The following is a 19846-nucleotide window of genomic DNA, read 5'->3' on the forward strand; positions in this document are numbered from 1 at the left end:
GACTTTTCAGAGTCATTCCAATGGGCGTGTGTGTTTTAAGTGGAAAGGGTGGTGGAGATGCTTCTTTGGCTTAAAAACATTCACATGTGCCCATGCTTTAACACAGACATACTTTGGTCCTCAGTACTAAGCAGTTCTAGAAGGAAATGAGAGGCAGCAGAAAAACCTGGGAAAGGAAGTGGGCATTGTCCTCCAGACCCTTGTCTGGCAACAGAGCCAGCCCTGCATGGGTTACTTCATTTCTCTGTGGCTTTCTTATCTGTTAACCAAAAACGCAGGTTAGGCTGAAACCCTTCCTGCAATGATACATTTAAGGATAGAGACTAGAAGCTGGATGGATGCTGCAGGCCAGACCTTTGACATTCTCCTCTGGTCCTGGGGGCTGCAAGCTGTGCTCTGTGCATACAGGATGGCGTTCAATAAGGCTTCCTTACCCAGTTGATTGCCCCAGGAGCCGGTAGGCAACATTGTTGCCCACCTGAGAAATCAGGGAGTATTTCCATCCTTCCTGCGTAAGGCTGAAGGTCATTCTTCTCCGAGCTATCTTTTAAAGTTCAATGTTTAGTTCCTATACTTAAAACTACTGTGTGATGTTTTCAAGATTTGAAAAAAAGCAACTTTTTTTGAGAAATTTTGCTATTGCAGGAAAGATGATCCTTAAAAATGTTCACTTCTGTAAATCATTTAACTTCTTCCCAAACCATGTTTGCTCCTAATTTATACTTCACCATAATAGATAACCCGAAGCATTATATTAAGTTAGTTAGAATACAATATTAAATACAAAGTTGGATAAGATTTAGGAATATAGGAAGAATGCAAAGAAAAACACAAACACATCAACAGTATCTATTTGGGGTGGGAGATACAAATGTTTCTCCTGCTTGTCTTCCAGAACTAACATGAATTAAACACAATGCTATACACATGCAGGAAAAGCAAATCCGCCCAATAGTTACTAGAATAGTTCCAAAGCCACAGCTATATGTTTAAGAAGCAATTGAATTTTTTGTTTCCACTCCAAAATAATTTGTGAGTTTGTAAAGGCTGATGTGAAAGCAGTGACCCGCAGCTCCTCTTATAGTTGACTCTAATTTTATGGCCATGGATTATCCATATGATAGTGAACACAGGCTGGATTTACAGCGTCTTTTTTCTTCCAGGAAAGTATATTAAACTGACACTCAAATTCCCTGACTACCTCTTTCACTTACCTTCAAATACGAAGTCAAAAGCAAAGTTAAAAACCCCAAACAACAACAAGTCAAGAGCAGAAGGCTCAGCTTCGGCAACAATTCCAAATATGCACTATCTATTCGCTTTCTCCAGCAGTAGCCTGCCCCAGAACCCTAGCAGAGACTCACTTATCAACAGATGGGGTAAAGATACCCACGAGAAAACCACAGCCCCTGTCAGCCTGTGGCCAGGACAGAGCACACGAAATGATAAGAATGCCAGTGTTTAAAAGAGCTGTGACTTTCTGAAACAGAGGGGCACATGGACTTTGTCAGCCTGATGTTTTAACGAGGAGATGGATGCCACCCTTTAGGTCGGCCAACTTTTTTCTTGGGGGTGGGGGTGGGGGTGGGGAGGCTTCTGAAGATACTAATTATATCTGAAGTTGCAGTCAAGAGAAATTTGGCCTCTAGATTACTGTTGTGACCAGCGATGGGCCTCAGGGTTGACCATTTATTATTATTATCATTTATTATTAATAAGTTTGAGAAAGTGCAGTGCTAGAAGCATTTTACTATTATCTAATACTGATCATTTGAGTTTCCAACTTCTAATGAGAAAAAAATGTCATTCAGGAAATATCTGTGACTGAAGTGAATGACAGATGGTTTGAAGCAGAATTTCTCTCTCTTACAACAGTGAGACTTTCTTTAACATGATGAGAAGCTATTACCAAGAGGAGTTGATTTGTATTTTACCTTTTAAACATAATATATAGTATGATTCAATCCCACAAAACAGGGTTTGAAGTAGATAAATCTGTAATGGTAGCTTCGAGAATGTTCCTTTGACTTTGGATTTATTATTTCTGGTGTCTCTGGTGAGGGCACTGCACACGCTTATAAATCTGCGTAGTTTCTTTCTGTGTTTCAGTCCTTCATGTTAATGGACTCTATAACTGTTACATAAAACACATCTATCAGCAAAGGTTTGGGAACAAACGTTTACACCAAGACTGTTTAAAAGTTGGCAGCCTTGGTGAATAGTAAATAACAGTGAATAGGACAGAACATAAATACACAGATCAATTTAATAACAAATTGTCTCCAAAGAATTAAAAACAGGGTTGCCTGGATTGTCAGGAAGACATATCTAGGACTCAAATCAATGCAGTGGAAATGAGGGAGCATCATGGCTTCCGAGCACTGGGTCTGGGTTCCTTTACATTAAAACATTTCCTTTGGTTTTGGAATAAAATCCACAACTAATCAATCTTCTATTTCATTTACGTTGCAACATGGCTATACCTGCCCTTCCCACTACTCACTTCGCATACTGGAATCCAACCGAACACCCATGTTCCTCAGTGAGTCAGTTTGACCACCTACTTTTAAAGTGAGTCATCTGTGAAATCTCCATCACACATGAACTTCATAGAAGCAAGGACATGAAAGTTTCCAATGGACTTCAATTTCTCGTTTTCAGAAGTTTCTAGCAATACTTCTTTCCTTGTACACAGTTGTTCCGGGAAGTGTATGCAGCATGCAGCAGGCGCACTCCATGAAAGCTGAGTATGCTTTCTAGTCTCTCTCTTGGGTTAATCCCACCTGGTGCTCTTTGGGTCATTCCCTGGCACACTGGTCATTAGTACTGTCCACTCACCAGTTTTGAAACACCATTGATATCCTGTCTGCATCTGCTCTGGCTAGTGATTGAGAAAGCTCAGGTGTGAATGCTCTGGGAATCACTAAGACTGCTAAGATGAACTATGTAACCAAACATGGTGTCATGCTGTCGCAGTATATGAGCTGGGGATTGGCACGACTTTTATTCAGCAACACACACACACACACACACACACACACACACACACACACACACACACACACAAGCCTGAAAAACTGAAAAGGCCCATAAAAGACCCTGTCTCAAGAAAACAAAACAAAAATATTGTATTATTGAAAGGTTGACCTAGGCAGTTCATGAAGGGTATGTATGTGTGTGCGTGTGGTGTGTGAGTGTGTGTGTGTGTGTGGTATCTGATACTACAACCTCTAGAAAAATAAAGCGTTGTACATGGAAAATTTAAGAACAAAGGAGGGGCCAAATAATGTCCCAGAAATCCTAGGTCCTGGCCTGTAGTTCCCAGAGCCTCTTGGTGATTTTAGGTGACTATACACTTACTTCCCTCAGCCTAACAAAGAAGTTCTCAGTTTACAAAGCTTATCACATACCTAGTAGGTATCAGTGACCTTTGGCATTTACTTGCTAAAAGTAAGTTTAACAAATATACTTTCCATTCATAACATATTTTTTTCCTAGAGATAGTAATATCCCCAGATTATCACACACACACACACACACACACACACACACACACACACACACACACATGAACTGACAGCCTAGGTCCGACTTTCAATGATAAAATATTTTTATTTTGGTTTGTTTTCTTGAGACAGGGTCTTTCACATACCTCAGGCTGTTTTTTCGTTTGTTTTTGTTTTGTAAGCTACAATCACATGTGCACTCAGACACACATAAGAATATAGAAAATAGTAAATGAAAGTCCTAGAAAATGATAGAAAAATATGATAAAATAGAGACCATAAATTAAATACAATGTATCGAATATATTGTATTTTTCAGCAGTTTCCTGGGCAGAGCATTCAAGGGGCAGGGTGGGGGGAGGATGACAACAATTAAGTTAAAAAGAAAAAAGGAAACATTGTAGACCCTGTAAAACCTACCTATGAAATCATGCAAAGATATTTTGTACAATTTTATATTAATAATCTAAAAACAAATAGAAATACTCTTTAAAAATATTCCATGTGGAAACTGATGGGGTAGATAACGTAGATGATTGTTCAATGAATTTCTTACAAATACATATTTGGAACTTTATAATAAATTAACTTCAGCAGCATTTGAAGGAGAAATGGGAACCCTATGCAGACTTTAAAGCACAGCACTGCTGACTGTCAGCCACCCACAGCAAGGGGCCAGAGTCACCAAGACACAAAATCTCACAGGAAACCCCAAGGAAAAGGAAATTTCAGCCACACCTCATTCATTCAGATGCAAATTCCTAAAATAAAACTAGTAGATTTGTACATTCACATCAAAAGGGCAAGGGGGTGATCAAGGCATTCTGAATAGGGCCACTTATAACAACAGAAATACATGGCCTCACAGTTCTGGAGGTTAGAGTCTGGAATCAAAATGCCTGCTTTGAGGGCTCTGGGTTCTCCCTTGCCTCTTAGATTCTGTGGGTACCAGCCATCTCTGGTGTTCCTAGGTTTACAGAGTCACGACTCCATCTTCACTTCCATTCTTACCACGATCTTCGAGGTCTTGTGTTTCTCTCACTTTTATAAGGACACCGGTCATTTGACAGTAGGACAGTCTACTCTAGTGTGACCTCACCTTAATACCAATTACATTAGCAAAATTATTTCCCATAAGGTCACATTCACAAGTACTTGAAATCTCAATGCATCATTTTTGCTTTAAATTGTATTTAATTTGTTTATTTATGAGGGAACACACAAATGCCACAGCCCATGTTACACATACTCACAAAGAGATCCACATACATACACATAATTCAATAAAAAATAAATATTTTTAAAAGAATGAGTTGTCCCCACTTGGCACTTTGCACCAAAATAACATGCCAAACCATTGATGAATTTCACAAACAAAAACTGAAAAAAAAAAGGTATACTGTAAGACCCATTGAAATGAAACTGTGTGTAAAAAGTCAAGATTGCAGTTAGTTTTAAAAGGGGAAAAAGTGTTAATAATAGAAAGGAGGTAGATGAAGGGTTTCTAGAGAACTCATGGCCTTTCTAGAGAGGATTTCTTTGCCTGGGAATGGTAGGGCAGTGGGGGAGAAATAAACACACCAACCACTTCATGAACATTGGTCAAAATTCATCATTCTATTCTAGGCATCGTACATAGACCTGTGTCATCAGGGGGAATAAAATTAGTCACGATCCCCATTCCCATCGTGCTTACTTCGGATAAGAGAGAGAGAGAGAGAGAGAGAGAGAGAGAGAGAGAGAGAGAGAGAGAGAGAGAGAGAGGCAACCACAGAATAAAAATATACAGTCACCCAGCAGAGTCAATCTCAGACAGATAGCCTTGCCCCTCACTGGGGATTTCTTCTTCTGGATAGAGTGAGGAAGAAAGCACCTACGTCCTCAACAGACTCAATTGGAAAAATGATTCCCCAGTGTTCTGTTCCACCTTAAAATGCAGCAGTTATACCTCCTGTCTATAAGAAATTTCTGCTCCACCTTAAAACACAGCAGGTACACGTCCCGACTATAGTACATACTTCCAGCATCTTCAGATACACTCTTAAATTTCCAGGAGCTTATCCAGAGGCAGGCTTTGTAATTCATTGCATTAGCCCTAAATCTGAGAGGATTGGGGGAACTCATACCATTTTTATGCAATTTTAGTGGCATTACATTAGAATTCATACTTCAAAATGTAGTGTTTTATTTTTACTTATTGTTTATTTGGCTGTTCTGGAACTAGCTTTGTAGACTAGGCTGGCCTCAAACTCACAGAGATCCACCTGCCTCTACCTCCTTAGTGCTGGGATTAAAGGCATGCACCACTACACCTGGCCAAAATGTAGTCTTTTAAAACAATCCTTTCTAGGCTATAAAATACTTATCCTCGTTGTGAAACACCGGAGACATAAGAAAACCACAGAGAAAACGAAGATGCATATTTCTACCACCACAGGTATTGTAAATGTCTTCTTCCCCTCTAGTCTCATGTAGCCCAGGCTGTCCCGGAACGAGCTGTGTCTCCAAGGATAATGTCAATAAACTTGAGTTTCTGATCCTCTAGCCTCTACCTCCCAAGTGTTGGGATTACAGGCTTGTGCTGCCCACACCCTGAGTCCTCTCACTGCAATTTTTAAAGTGCTGTTTTTATGTTTATTTTCAGAGTTAAGATCAGACTCTTAATGTGTTTTTGCAACATGAGTTTTTTTAATTAAAAAAAACCGCACTGAGACTTTCTCCACGTTATTAATTTTTCTAAACGTAATTCGAAAGATTTGTAAAATAAAATAAAATAAACCATCCTACAGCTACACCTCAAAGCCCAGTTTGAGTACTTTGTTTTCGCAAGGAAGAACTCCATTTGGACCTGGTTCTGGGCCTCTGTAAGAATTGCCCAGAAAACTGTGGATAAAGCCACGGAGTCAGCACCCGCCCAAAATACTTCGATCTCATTAATGCCTCGATCTCGTTAAGTTTTTCCAGAGGGTTGAATTCTACGATTCCCAAAGCTCTTCAAAGCGAATGACTCCGCGAAAGGTCATCTAGAGAAACAAGATGCAGCCGTCCCAGAAATCCCCGAAGGACTGAGAGATGTTCAGCACTTCCAGGTCCCAAAGAAGCCTCGTTAGTGTCCGGGCCTCGATGCACACTGCAGCCCCGCCCCGACTCACTCTGTCCCGGGCGTCCCCACCCCCCACCAAGCCGCGCCCTCCGAGACCCCAATTCCGGCCACGGGTTTGAACTTGGGAGGAGCGCGCCCCGGGTTCCCGCCCTGCCCGGATCCACCACCCTCCCTACCGGGATCGCGCAGGCGCAGGCGCCCAAGAGTCCGGTCACAGTCCGGGAGACCAGGGTTGCGCCCGTGCCTTCGCAGACCCTTCCACCGCTCACTATGATCCCGGGTCCCCGTCTGCTGCTGCCCGCGGTGCTCTGCCTGGGGTTCAGCACGCTCCTGTCTTCTTCGGGGTCCTCGGGCGTCCGAAAGCGAGGTCCCTCGGTGACCGCCAAGGTGATCCTGCGCCTACCGCAACTTCCCTTCCTGCGGGCCAGACCCGGGGCGCTTAGGCGACCGAGGCGCTGTGGCTCGGCTGGAGAGGAGGGGTTCCCGGCGGGGAGGGGGGGACTGGCGGGGACTTGGGGGATATTGTCTGGGACTGGAGGGAACTGGGGGTCGCCGGCCTAGAGAAGAGACTAATTGGGATTTGAGACTGGCTGGGGCTGGAGGAGGATGGAGGTGGCCACGCGGCAAGCGGGAGGCGACGTCTAAGGGTGCGTTCTCCGCCACTCGGGCTACAGAGCCAACTCCCGCCGTCCCCGCCGCTGGTTGTCTGAACTTGTCATCCGGGCGGGTCGTACCTGAGCAGCTTGGGAGCCGGGACAAGCTCCCTGAACCCACAGGCCCTTCTAGAAGGGAAGCTGCTGGAGTACTTCCTAGGAATGGCCTGGGTGGGGAACAAAGCTGGAAGAATGTGAGGTGGGGGGGGCAGACTGGGGAGGGGAGGCCCGCCGGCCCGCTTAGGACGTCACCCGCTGGGAAGAGCCTGGGTCCCCGCTCAAATGCACAATGCTCAAGGGAGACCTGTCCTCCTCCCCTGCTTATGAACTGTCACCCTCCAAGAGGAAAGAGTGCAGGTTTAAACTTTGTGGCGGGCCTGGGTTGAGCCCTGGGCAAGCATGACAAGGCGACACTTGGAATGTTAAGGAAGGCAAGTAGGGAATCGAGAGAAATGTAGTCCATACAGTGTCCACTGCTGAAGCTCTATCTTAGTCTGTTTTACCCGAGGATAGAAGATAAAAAGGTTCTGGGAGAAAGGGAGGGAGGGACTGCTGCGGTGGGGGGTAATGACCACATACAGGAAAAAAAAAAAAAAAAAAAACCCTAGCAGTCTTGGAATGGGGTGGGACCACCAGAAAGTAGTCTTAATGACATGCCCGGTTTGCCACTGTAAATGATACCTTGGGACTAGCAAAATATTTAAATCCTTCTTAGCAGATGAAACCAAAGAGCCAGCAAGGAGAGAGTAGCGAGCCCAGCGTCCAGTGCCACTCTCCTGAGACCAGAAAGCTATCATGATTAGAGTAACACCCATCCTCAGGCAGCCCTTTGATCTATAGGTATCTAAACTGGAAAACTGATCTGTGCAAGCCACACACAGATTTGGTCTTCAGATACTACTTCAGAAAAAAACATAAACATAAAATTCATACAACTATGAAGTTGTTATTGAACGGAGTGAAGCTAACATAGGGTGGGGGCCACTTAAAAACACCTGATTGGTGAGGAGAAACCAAGCTGACAAAGGCTGGGGTGCCAAGGGGAATTGCTTGTGCAAAGGTCTCTGGGTGGGAAAGCCATTCTTGGCTCAGAGATGCCCAAAGGGCAGCTTGTCTTTGGGGGCAGGACTGAGGGCAGAATGGATGACAGAAAGATTCTAAACAGCGTCACAAGGAATGACTAGGAGTGTGGCCGTTGAGGCCATCATTCTTAGGACTCAGGTCTTACTCTATGGCAGTGATTCTCAACCTTCCTAATAATGTGACCCTTTAATACAGCTCCTTATGCTGGGGTGACCCTCAACCATAGAATTATTTTCATTGCTACTTCATAACTATAATGTTGCTCTTGTTATTAATTGTAATGTAAAATGAGTTGTAATGCAAATATCTGATATGCAGACAATCTGAGATGCCATCCCCGTGAAAGGGTCATTTGACACCTCCCCACCACTCCCCCACCCGCCAAAGGGGTTGCCACCCTCAGGTTGTGAACCACTGCTCTAAGGTAAAGTGACTGGAGGGGTTTGTATATGGAAGTGACATAATTTCACATATGCTCTTAAATTTCTGTGGTCACTTCAGAGGGTGAACTGAGTGACCGACCATTCGGGGCTCTGTGCTAGACTCCAGATGGTGGCTTGGATCAGGGTGGTAATCTTGGGAATGAGGAACAAGGAACTTGAAGTAGATATTGGAGGCATAATTAACAGGAGTTACCAAAAGTTTAGATTAAAGGGGAGTAGGGTAGTGAGATAAAGAGCATGTCTGTCTGTCTGTCTATCTATCTATCTATGTAGATGTGGATTTCAGATTAACAATGGGTGATTCTTCAGTCTATCTATCTATCTGTCTATCTATCTATCTATCTATCTATCTATCTATCTATCTATCTATGTAGATGTGGATTTCAGATTAACAATGGCTGATTCTTCAGTCTATCTATCTATCTATCTATCTATCTATCTATCTATCTATCTATGTAGATGTGGATTTCAGATTAACAATGGCTGATTCTTCAGTGTATGTCCCTGGTGATACCAGATGCACGTTACCCAGAGAGCTTTTGAAATATGTTGGTAGAGCTCCACTCAGAGCAAGTCAGTGGCAGCCTTTGCATCCGTGCCCAACACTTACATTTGACAGCTCCTGGTCAGCCTGTGGTGTAGCCTAGGAGCAGAAGAAAGCCTACAAAAGAAAAGGCCATGGCTGCAGGGAAGGGGTGGGACATCCTGGCTGCGTCCACAGCACTGTCACTGAGACTCGGGCTCTACTCTTGGGACCGTCAGCCTTCTTTTTCACCGAGCTTACAGGGATAAATAGGTGAACCTCACACAGATAGATGTACACTGGTTGGGACTCTTGAGCCCCCTTTTTTAATGAATGTCTTACAACAATTCAGTATAATGGAAAATGGAGACATTAAAAAAAATGTAGGCTAGCCGACTGTGAATATCCTATGTTGCTTCGCTCACAGTTATTTCTTTCATGATGACACTCTTTAAAGCTAGGGGTCTGTAAGTAAGAGGCGTGAGGTGCTGCCCCCCAACATGCACAGTGGAAGTCATGCCTCTATTTTAGCCTAGCAGCCTCCCGTCCCGCTGGTGCTCTGGTGTGGGCTCTGGGTTGCAGGCACGGAAACCATTTTCCAGCGAATGCCATGGGCCTCATGCGCGACCATGGTGTGGAAGCCAAGTACAGTGTTCTCCAAAGAGCCCACTCCAGTCCCCACCCCACCACCAACCTCCATCCTTTACCTAGACGCTTTATCTGATTTGCCTTATGAAGCCCAGTTTCCTTCTATGTGTGTCTTCTCTTTCATGGGGATAAGAGCTTTTTAGTCCTTCCTTGTCCAACGCAGATTGTGTCCCCAAGGGGGCTTCTGCAGAGACAGAGAGAGGACCCATGGAAGGAGGAGTTTGCCTGTCACCTGCCTCGCCTCCTGTAGGGTGACACTGAACCACCCAGCACTCTCTGCTTGCTTTCTGTTGCCATGGTGCTGAGAGCCGGGAATCAGAAAGGACTGACTGTTTCCATTCTCGAGGTGCTCCCTGCTGACGAGAAGCCACAGATTAATAAGAGGGGACCTTGGACTGAAATCCTAGCGCTCACACACTCCTGGCTGGGAAGCTGAGGCCAATCACTTAGCCTCCCCCATCCCAGCTTGCTTCATCTGAGAATTAGTGGTAACAGCCTCTGCTTCTCTCCAGGTGGACTGGGGATTAATTACATTAGGTGGTAAAGCCCATGGAGATGCCAGCTCAGTCACTTTGCAGTTCCAGAGAACCTCATTTTTCAGCTTCTCTCTGGGCCCTGTGTGAGGCCCCTTCCCAAAACCTTATTTGCTTTCCTTCACTCGGCAAAGCAGGGACCTCTGAGTGTAGCCTTTGTCGGCCCCACGGAACTGGTAGCAGTTCCCTGTCCCTGCCATGAAAAAGGCTGCCCTGATACTCCATTCCCAGAACATGGGTCCTGCCTGGCTGCCTTGGCTCCAGGAAGGCGTGTCAGGTGAGGTATGTTCCCATTCTTGTCCGTGAGCTTGGTTCCCTCCTTCCAGGCCTGCCTCCCACCCTTCTGTAGCGCCCTCTCCTCACCCTTCCTGCCCTCCAGGACTTCATAGACAGTGCTCTTTGGTGCATCTCACATGCTATCTTGTGCCAACTGTGGTTATTTTTTTACTGTTCTTTTAATGTTTATTTTGAGGACTGGAACTTGCTGGCCTCAGCCTCACACAGATCTCTGTCCCTGCCACCCATTCATCCTATTTCTTACACGCTGGCTGCCTTTAGGACAGTGTGTTCAAAGGCATTGCCTTGCATGTAGGTATTTAGTGACCATTTGTTGGCTAAGCAAGATTGGACTTTGTCATTTTCATTAGGGTTGGGAACATTCTGATTCCTTATACTGTCCTCATGGGGTTGAAGGGCATGACAGTTGGGAGAAGAGAAACCGAGAGCTATGCGAACTGGGCTGTGTGTGAGAAAGGGATTTTTCCTTGCCGATGATACTGGGCTGTAGGTTCTTTTCCTTTACCTCCTGCAGCTGCCTTCTTAGTTGCTTTCTAAGAATTTAAAAGTCGGGAAGGCTCTGCAAGTATCTTTCTGGTTGTCTCTTTCATATTACGGCCTGGCTCTCTGGCAGAGCTGTTCTGTTACTACCCACATCTCCTTTCTCACCAGGGCATGGAAACCCCTTAGAGAAGTCACCTCTCACTGCAGGCTCGCACATGCTGAGGCAGCTTTTGTCCCCGCGCCACACTGGTGGTTCGGGGTTCTCTTCTGTCACACCTCACACGCGGAGCCAAGTCTTCAATGCTTTTGTTATAGCTCTCATGTATAAATGATAATAAAACGGTGGCTGTTTTGGCCACGTGGAAATGTAAATGCCACACAAAACCCTAAATATCACATCAGCCCGTGACAGGCGTTCTGATGTATTGGCAGGAGCCCTTGCCTGGAGCTGAGTTTGACAGTCTTTACCTAGTGATTTTTCTAGATTTGCAAGGCATCTTTTTTCTTTGACAACCCTTCTTATACTTTTTAAAGCTATGCCTTGAATGTCTTTTTTACCCATTCAAACAGTAAATTGGTTCGTATAATCTAAACTTGCTAATGGAATGCCCTCTGACTCCGTGGCCTTTTCAAGCCTTCTGTCTCCGAATCATCATCCGAACACAGTGATTTGTGAAGTGAAATGTGTATAATTTCATTCCAGCTGAAACAGTTTTTTAAAGAGAAACTCCAAGAGAACTTTTTAGGTTTAATCCTCAAAAAAAAAAAAAAGGAAAAAGAAAAAAAGAAAAGTGACATGTACTTCTAGCTGTGTTATCTTTCTTTTGTTCTAAGATGACAGAGGAAGAACAAATTCTACTTGGGTGACCATGGGAATCAGACACCTGAATCCAGTGTTGAAGTTTACAGGATGATAGCTTTTTAGGTAGCCAAGCACAGGTTAGTTGTCCTGCTAGGGACCTGGTGTCTTATAACTCTTGGTGAGTGGCAAGCTTGCCAGAGGACTGCTGTTGAGTTCCATTGTCTTTGGCTGTTCCCTTAACAGTAGATGTCTACTGAGAACTCATCGTGAGTTTGGCAGTGTTCAAAATGACAAAAAACAAATTTGCATAGGTAGACTTTGACTCTTCTCACTGTTTGTTTGGTTTTTTTTTCCTGTCAAGAATAAAGAGAAGAGCAATAGACTCTGTTCTAATCTCCACCCACAAAGCAGGGAAAGGGAAGAGTTGTGGTTTTCTAAGGCTCTAGGGGAATAATGTATTGAAGACTTTACAAGCTGCTTGTGGCCATACTGAATCAAGCTTTCGTGCTTGACCCGTCTGTGATGCCCAATAAATGTTTGTCGAATACTATTTGGGAATGAACTGCTTCCACACGGTGTTGGGTGTTGTATCAGCACTTGTAACTGGCCTTATGCTTTCTGACTCTAATAAAGCACTCATGGACAGGCATTTCTGTGGGGACCAATTTTCAGATTTAATTTTGATTTAGCGGAATTTTCTTTTTTCATGTGGTGACCTTCTATTCTGCATTTCAATTACCCACAGGTCTTCTTTGATGTGAAGATTGGAGACAAAGATGTGGGTAGAATTGTGATTGGCCTCTTTGGAAAAGTGGTACCCAAGACGGTGGAAAACTTTGTGGCTCTGGCAACAGGAGAGGTCTGTCCCAGCCTTATTGACTTTAGCTGAGCACAAGTGTGGATCTTCCTTAAGACAAGACACAAAGATGTCTTCTGGAAAAAATTGGAATTAATATATCAGATGAGTGTGTGACACCATACACTTTTGTTTTCTTATAATTATTCAGTCATTCAGTGTCCTTAGGCTTCTAGAAATTGAGAGGAAAAACAACAAGTGAAATACAGACTGCTATTTTTCTTATTTCTATCAATACTTGATTCCTATACTGTCAATTATTTTGGACAGCTAATGGTAAACCTGCCCTCATACATAATTGCTAGAACATAGTCAAGCTCTGTAGATGTTCAGATTTTCTCATTTACAGGCAAACACTGTTCATCTTTCAATAAGGGTTATTTCTACTTGTGTGTATTCAATTGAAATCATCTCTTTAGAAAGGCTATGGGTATAAAGGAAGCATCTTCCATCGCGTCATCAAGGACTTCATGATCCAAGGAGGAGACTTCACTGCTAGAGATGGCACCGGAGGTAACACTGTCTTTTGTTTTTATTCTTTCCCATCTGCCAAGCTGAAACCTAAGCATTAGAGCCTCATAATTATGGGACAAAAGTAAAAAGCCCACTCCAGTTCCTTTTCTCTCTCTCTCTCTCTCTCTCTCTCTCTCTCTCTCTCTCTCTCTCTCTCTCTCTCTCTCTCTCTCTCTCTCTCTCTTTCTCTCTCTTTCTCTCTTTCATTCTGTTTTTCGTTTTTTTTGTTTTGGAGATAGGGTTTCTCTGTGTAGCCCTGGCTGTCCTAGAACTCGCTCTGTAGACCAGGCTGGCCTCGAGCTCAGAGATCCGCCTGCCTCTTCCTCCTGAGTGCTGGGAATAAAGCCGTGCTCCACCACGCCCAGCTCCCACTCCAGCCCTAGTGCCAGAGCCCTAGCAAATATGGACGAGAGAGGTGCTCCTGAGGTTAAGCAGGCTTACTGGATTGTTCACGGACTTTACGCAGTATAGAGACAGCCATTTGGCAGGGTATTTTGCAAGCATTAAAAAGGTCTTTCAGTATGTAGAGGATAGAAAAATGTTTACCCCAGAAAGGGAAAACTAAAACAAAGGTGTACCTGCACTGGTGTGGCAGCCAGCAGCTGGTATGAGTGTGGAGGAGGAGGAGCCAAAGGACGCCACTGGCGTGTTGGTGGCAGCCCATGGTGAATTTTTCCCTCTGCTATCAAAATTGCTTTCTTTTGTGACTGGCTCTTTTAAGAATTAAAAAAATATTCAAGTCATAGCTGAGCCATCAACAAATATAATACAAGGTAAGTTTTATAAACAAAGTTCAATAAATGACAAATACTTTGATTTCTAGTTTCAAACTATACTTTGTTATCTCTCCAAGGGTCATGATCGCCCAATTCCAGGGAGTGTCTTCCCTCCAGTGAGGACACTTTTTCAGAACGCTTCCATCCAAGCATCTAGACAGAACTTAAATCTACTTTATAAGTAAATGCTGGTTGTGGTGGGTATTAGTGGCTGACTTTTTGAAGAAGCACTTAGGCTGTTTTCAGATATTATTTTGACTTTACATTTGTTACAATGGCTTATTTATTTAGGCATTGCCATTTAGCTCTTCAATTTTGCATACATGATTGAGTTTTAGTTCTTGCCAGGCGTTGGTGGCACACGCCTTTAATCCCAGCACTTGGGGAGGCAGAGGCAGGCGGATCTCTGTGAGTTCAAGGCCAACCTGATCTACAGAGTGAGCTCCAGGACAACCTCCAAAGCAATACAGAGAAACTCTGTCTCGGAAAAAAAAAAAAAAAAAGGTGAGGGTGTGTAGCTCAGTGGTAGAGCACTTGCCTGGCATGCACGAGGCCTGGGCTTCAGTCAGCCTCCAGCACCACAAAGAAAGCAAACACTCTTAACAAAGTGGCCCAGGATGAGAAGTGCAGGCTGGGCAAGAGAGATGCATGTAGGTTGCTCTGGGGTAAGATTTGCTGAGAACCACGCAGAGAAGCAACCTGGCTGCTGCAATACCTGCTCCCAGGCAACTGCAGCAGGCCCTAGCACGTCTGCCTCCACGCTGCACCTGCTTTCTTACCAGAGTGAGCCCAGCAGGGACAGTGACAACTTCGCTCTGCCCTCTTTTCTGTTCTTATTCTTGCCTTTGCCTTCCCCACTCAGTGTGTGTGTGGGGGGGGGGGAGTGGGTCTTGGGTTAAATTTCTCTGAATTTGGAAGAGAGGAGATTTGGGACCATTAGCCTAGATCTCTGGAGCAGAGCTACTCTCCAGGTCATCAGCTTTCGAGTTCTTCGTTTTGTTTCCACCTCTGGTACTTCTAGCTGAGCCAGGATTTTGAGGTTGGCAATTACTGGGCAAAGAGACTGTCAGAAGGAAAGGCAGGCAGGCAGGACAGGCCCTTGAGGGGCTGAAAGATGGGGAGGGTAGCTTGCACAGTTCACACTGCCTGTGAGGAAAGGGTTCTTGTTTGGCTGGTGCTTTGCCAGAGCTGCAAGACATGAGTGTTCCTAGTTCGATCATCTTCTGTGTCCTATGGGCACTGAAGTCACACCTGTCTCTTACAGACTAGCTGCAGCTGCTCTTGGTGCTGAGACAAGAAAAAGCAGTAGGCTTAGAGTCAGAGAGCCAGATGTTGCAATTCTGCTCTGCTATTTGCCAGGCTTGTAACTCTTTCCCAGCAAAATCCAGGACTGAGAAGGTCTGTCCTGTGTGCCTGTTGTGGGGTTAAACCAATGTGTGTGCTCGGTGCTTGGTTACCTGGCTGGTGCGGAGATGGAACAATTCATCTGAGCATACAGCAGAGGCAGAGCCACCAGGATGGCTCAGTCTCCTTTCTACCCTGTTTTCAGATGCCATCTTCCCTTCAAAATGGAAACACTGACTTACTTCTTCAGATTTCGGCTTGAGGCCATGGGTACTTTCATCTCGTGCCATATTAAAGGGCCTTCTTTGGCTTGGTTCAGACCCTGGTGTCTATTTCCTTAACGAGTCAGTTTTAGCCCGCACATTCACTTTGTGCGTTTGCTTATCCCCATCCCTGTCTCCTGTGGGATTCTAGTAACTGATGGCGTGAAGGACTTAAGTTTCTCTGAAGAGTTTGCTTCTAATGTTTGCTTTTGTCCCTCCTGTTTTTCCTTGCCCAGGAATGAGCATTTATGGTGAGACATTTCCTGATGAGAACTTCAAACTGAAGCACTATGGCATTGGGTGGGTCAGCATGGCCAATGCTGGCCCCGACACCAATGGTTCCCAGTTCTTCATCACGTTGACCAAGACCACCTGGTTGGATGGCAAACATGTTGTATTTGGAAAAGTCCTGGATGGGATGGTAATTTGATACATCTTTTTCTTCTCTCTTAAAAAGCTGTATATTTATGAGGAGACCTTCAGTAATTCACTGAATCTCCAAATGCGTTCTTAGATAGCCTTTATATGGTGACTAGAGTTTTTTGTTGGTGGTGGGTGTTTTTGTTTTGTTGTTGTTGTTGTTGTTTTGTTTTGTTTTTGTTGTTGTTGTTTTTCAGGACAGGGCTTCTCTGTGTAGTCTTTGCTGTAGTCTTAGTCTATAGAACTTGCTCTGTAGATCAGGATAGCCTTGAACTCACAGAAATCCACCTGCCTCTGCCTCCAGAAATCTGGGATTAAAGGTGTGTGCCACAACCATCTGGCTATGACTAGAGGTTTTAAGATGAACAAATTGTATATGGCATAGTATTTTAATTGCTAGAGAGCCTTTAAAGCAGACCCTGAAAAAGTTAGGTACTTCAGTTAATTTAGTTAATTGGAGAAATGTAATCAAATAAACCAGGAACCAGATATGCACTAAATAAAATATTATTTGGTATTCAAAAGAACATTTAAATATATGCTATAACACATACACACATATTTTTATATATGATCTATCATCTATCTGTCTATCAGTCTGTGTTTCTGCCTTATCTATCTATTCACACACTCTGAAACTTTATCTAGTCACAAAAAGACAAGTAGTGTATGAGTTTAATTATATGAGGTATTTATAATAGTAAAGTTCATAGGGATAGAAAACAATGACAGTTGTCAGGGGTGGAGAAAGAGAGTTGTTTAGTGAATAACTAAACTAGAGAGTTTAGTTTTGCAAGTTGACAAAACTTCTGGTTGCATGCATGTAACCACTACTGAGCTATGTATTCATCTTGTGACTTTTCTTGGGAAGATATAGACAAACATCTATTTACATTTACCCTAGATAGAGCACTAATGACAAACCAATGGAATGATTCTATCAAAGTTCAACTTGGTGAACCAATGAGTTTACTGGAGTGTCTTTCCTATAGGAGTCTAGATGACAGGCAACTGTATCACTGAAAAGCCCCTCTCAGCATGAATGGCTACTCAAAAAAGCTACAATGCTGGAGCTATATGCATACCTCCCAGCAATTCAATGTCCTGAGAGTCACCTTTGCCTATATCAATCTTTATTTCTTATATAACTTGATGGAGGTACCTTGTGAATCTTGTAAATTTCAGGGACTTTTTGAGATTTGTGAATTGTTTACTCCTGAATCCTAAGAAGCCTATCTCAAGAATGGAATTTTTTCAATATAGAGCATATTGCTATACACTACTCCTTAAAAATGGAATGGCTGGCAAATTTTATGTTACACTTTCTTACTATAATTAAAATAAAATATTAGTCTGCAGGTGGTAAACAGCATTAACCCCAGTACTCAAGAGGTAGATCTCTGAATTTGAGGTCATCCTGGTCTACATAGTGAGTCCTGAGCCAGACAGAGATACAAAGTGAGAGCCTATCTCAAAAACCAAATTAAAATATTATAGCCAAGTATGATAGTACATGACTCTAACCCCAATACTAAAGAGGAGATGCAGGAGGATTGTGGTTTCAAGACTAGCTGTGCTATAAATGAAGTCCTAAGCCAGCTTGGACTAAAAGCAAGACTTCTCTCAATAATAAGTAAACAAGCAAATATTTTTTAAAAAATCCTGAGCTATGCAATCGTGGCACATGCCTTTAATCCCAGCACTTCAGAGGCAGGGGATCTCTGAGTCTGAGGCCAGCCTTGTCTGAGTGAGTTCCGGGATAGCCAAGGCTCCAGAGAAACCCTGTCTTGAAAAAAAAAAGCCTGAACTCATGTTATTCAATTCACATACTAAGTCACATGTAAAGACACAGGTAATAATAACCAGAATTATTAATAGGACCCAAATCTACATTGCTAGTTATTCACTGGAAAAATAACCAAGAGGTCCAATTCACAACTTTCTCAGGATTTCTCCTATAGTTGCCCAGAACAGCTCTCTTAGCCTCTGCCAAGTGTCCAAGTATCCTGGTTAGCTTCCCTGTTGCTGTGACAAAATACTACCAAAGAGACTTGGAAAGGAAAGGATTTGTCTTAGTTGGGGTTTGTATTGCTGAAATACCATGGCCAAAGGCAAGCTGGGGAGGAAAGGGTTTATTTGGCCTACAGTTGTATATCACTGTTCATCACTAGAGGAAGTCAGGGCAGGAACCTAGAGCCGGGAGCTGATGCAGAAACCATGGAGGGCTTCTGCTTACTGCCCTGTTCCCCATGACTTGCTCAGCCAGCTTTCTTATGTCATCCAGGACCCCCACCCCAGGGATGGCCCTACCCATGCATAGTGGGTTGGGCCCTCCCACGTCAATCACCAAGTCTGCCTTTTCTCTTGCCAGACTGTAGTACACTCCATAGAACTTCAAGCAACAGATGATCGTGACCGCCCACTTTCTGACTGCACCATTGTCAACAGTGGCAAGATAGACGTGAAAACGCCCTTTGTGGTTGAGGTCCCTGACTGGTGACAGAAATGGTGGGAAACAAGGAACTCACTCTGGCTGGTCTGTGTGTTCATCTCCTACCCACTAGCTGTCTTCTGACTTTTTATTTACTTAAAATTGTACTTTCAAAAAAAAAATTCTCCTTTAATTTCCCAGTCCAGATTGCAACAAAGATTTAAGAATCAACCACACAGCCAGATGTCCTGGCAAACAGCTATAATCCCAGCATGTGGGAGGTGGGGGCAGGAGGAATAAGAAAGGGTTCAGGGCCAGCCTTGGCTACATAGTGAGTTTAAAGCTAACCTAGTCTGTGTGGAACCCTGTTTCAAAAAACCATGCCAACAACAATAAAAATCAACCAGAGTTTATGGTGCGTGAATTTTGCTGTATTACCTTCTCAGGTACTTTAAATTGAAAAAGCCAGGCCTTCTTTTCCAAAGGTGCTATTTTTAAATCAGAAAACTTTCTATTGGCTATTTATTTTTAAGAACATGGTTGTTTGTTTAATTTCACTCAGCTCCTTGTAATCTCCATGTTGGCTGATCTGGAAGGTTTGTTTGAGAAAGGTGACTCCAGTGAGACTTAGCAATCTTTGTTCAAATAATTCTTGACAGGTAAAGGGCAATTTGAGTAGTATCATATGTTGTATGTCATCAGCTTTTCTGTGCCTTGGTGTTCTTTACATTAAATACTTTTTATATGAATTGGCTCTTTTGCAAGGCTTTTCTTTCATTGTTTTGTTTTTATGGGATGGATGTTTTGTCTGTATGTATGTCTGTGTACCATGTGTGTGCAGTGCCCATGAAGTCTAGCCTGGTGCTAGAGTTATAGACAGTTGTGAGCTGCCATATGTATGCTAGCAATTGAACCTGGGTCCTTTGAACAAGGACCAGAGATGGGACACAGGACCTACATACCAAACATAGAAGCTGATCATTCATAGTTTTTACTTAGCATTTAGACCAATTGTTCTCCACCTTCCTAATGCTGTGACCCTTTAATACAGTTCCTTATGCTGTGGCGACCCTCCCAACCACAAAATTACTTTGTTGCTACTTCACAACTAATTTTGCTACTGTTATGTATGAATCATAATGTAAATATGTAGTATGTGACCCCCCACC

The 19846-nt window shown here is 43.6% G+C and overlaps 1 protein-coding gene across 1 annotated transcript; it reads left to right on the forward strand.

Annotated features, from left to right (window-relative positions):
• The first annotated feature begins 6790 nt into the window (after positions 1–6790).
• On the forward strand, positions 6791–19426 carry Ppic (peptidylprolyl isomerase C). Its single transcript, XM_005069116.4, has 5 exons — positions 6791–6996; positions 12820–12933; positions 13350–13443; positions 16063–16247; positions 18618–19426. The coding sequence occupies exons 1-5, from the start codon at positions 6880–6882 to the stop codon at positions 18744–18746; spliced, it is 639 nt and encodes a 212-aa protein (XP_005069173.1). The 5' UTR covers positions 6791–6879; the 3' UTR covers positions 18747–19426.
• The last annotated feature ends 420 nt before the right edge of the window (positions 19427–19846 follow it).

This window comes from Mesocricetus auratus, unplaced genomic scaffold (assembly GCF_017639785.1).
Source record: "Mesocricetus auratus isolate SY011 unplaced genomic scaffold, BCM_Maur_2.0 Super-Scaffold_6730, whole genome shotgun sequence".
NCBI classification, from domain to species: Eukaryota; Metazoa; Chordata; class Mammalia; order Rodentia; family Cricetidae; genus Mesocricetus; species Mesocricetus auratus.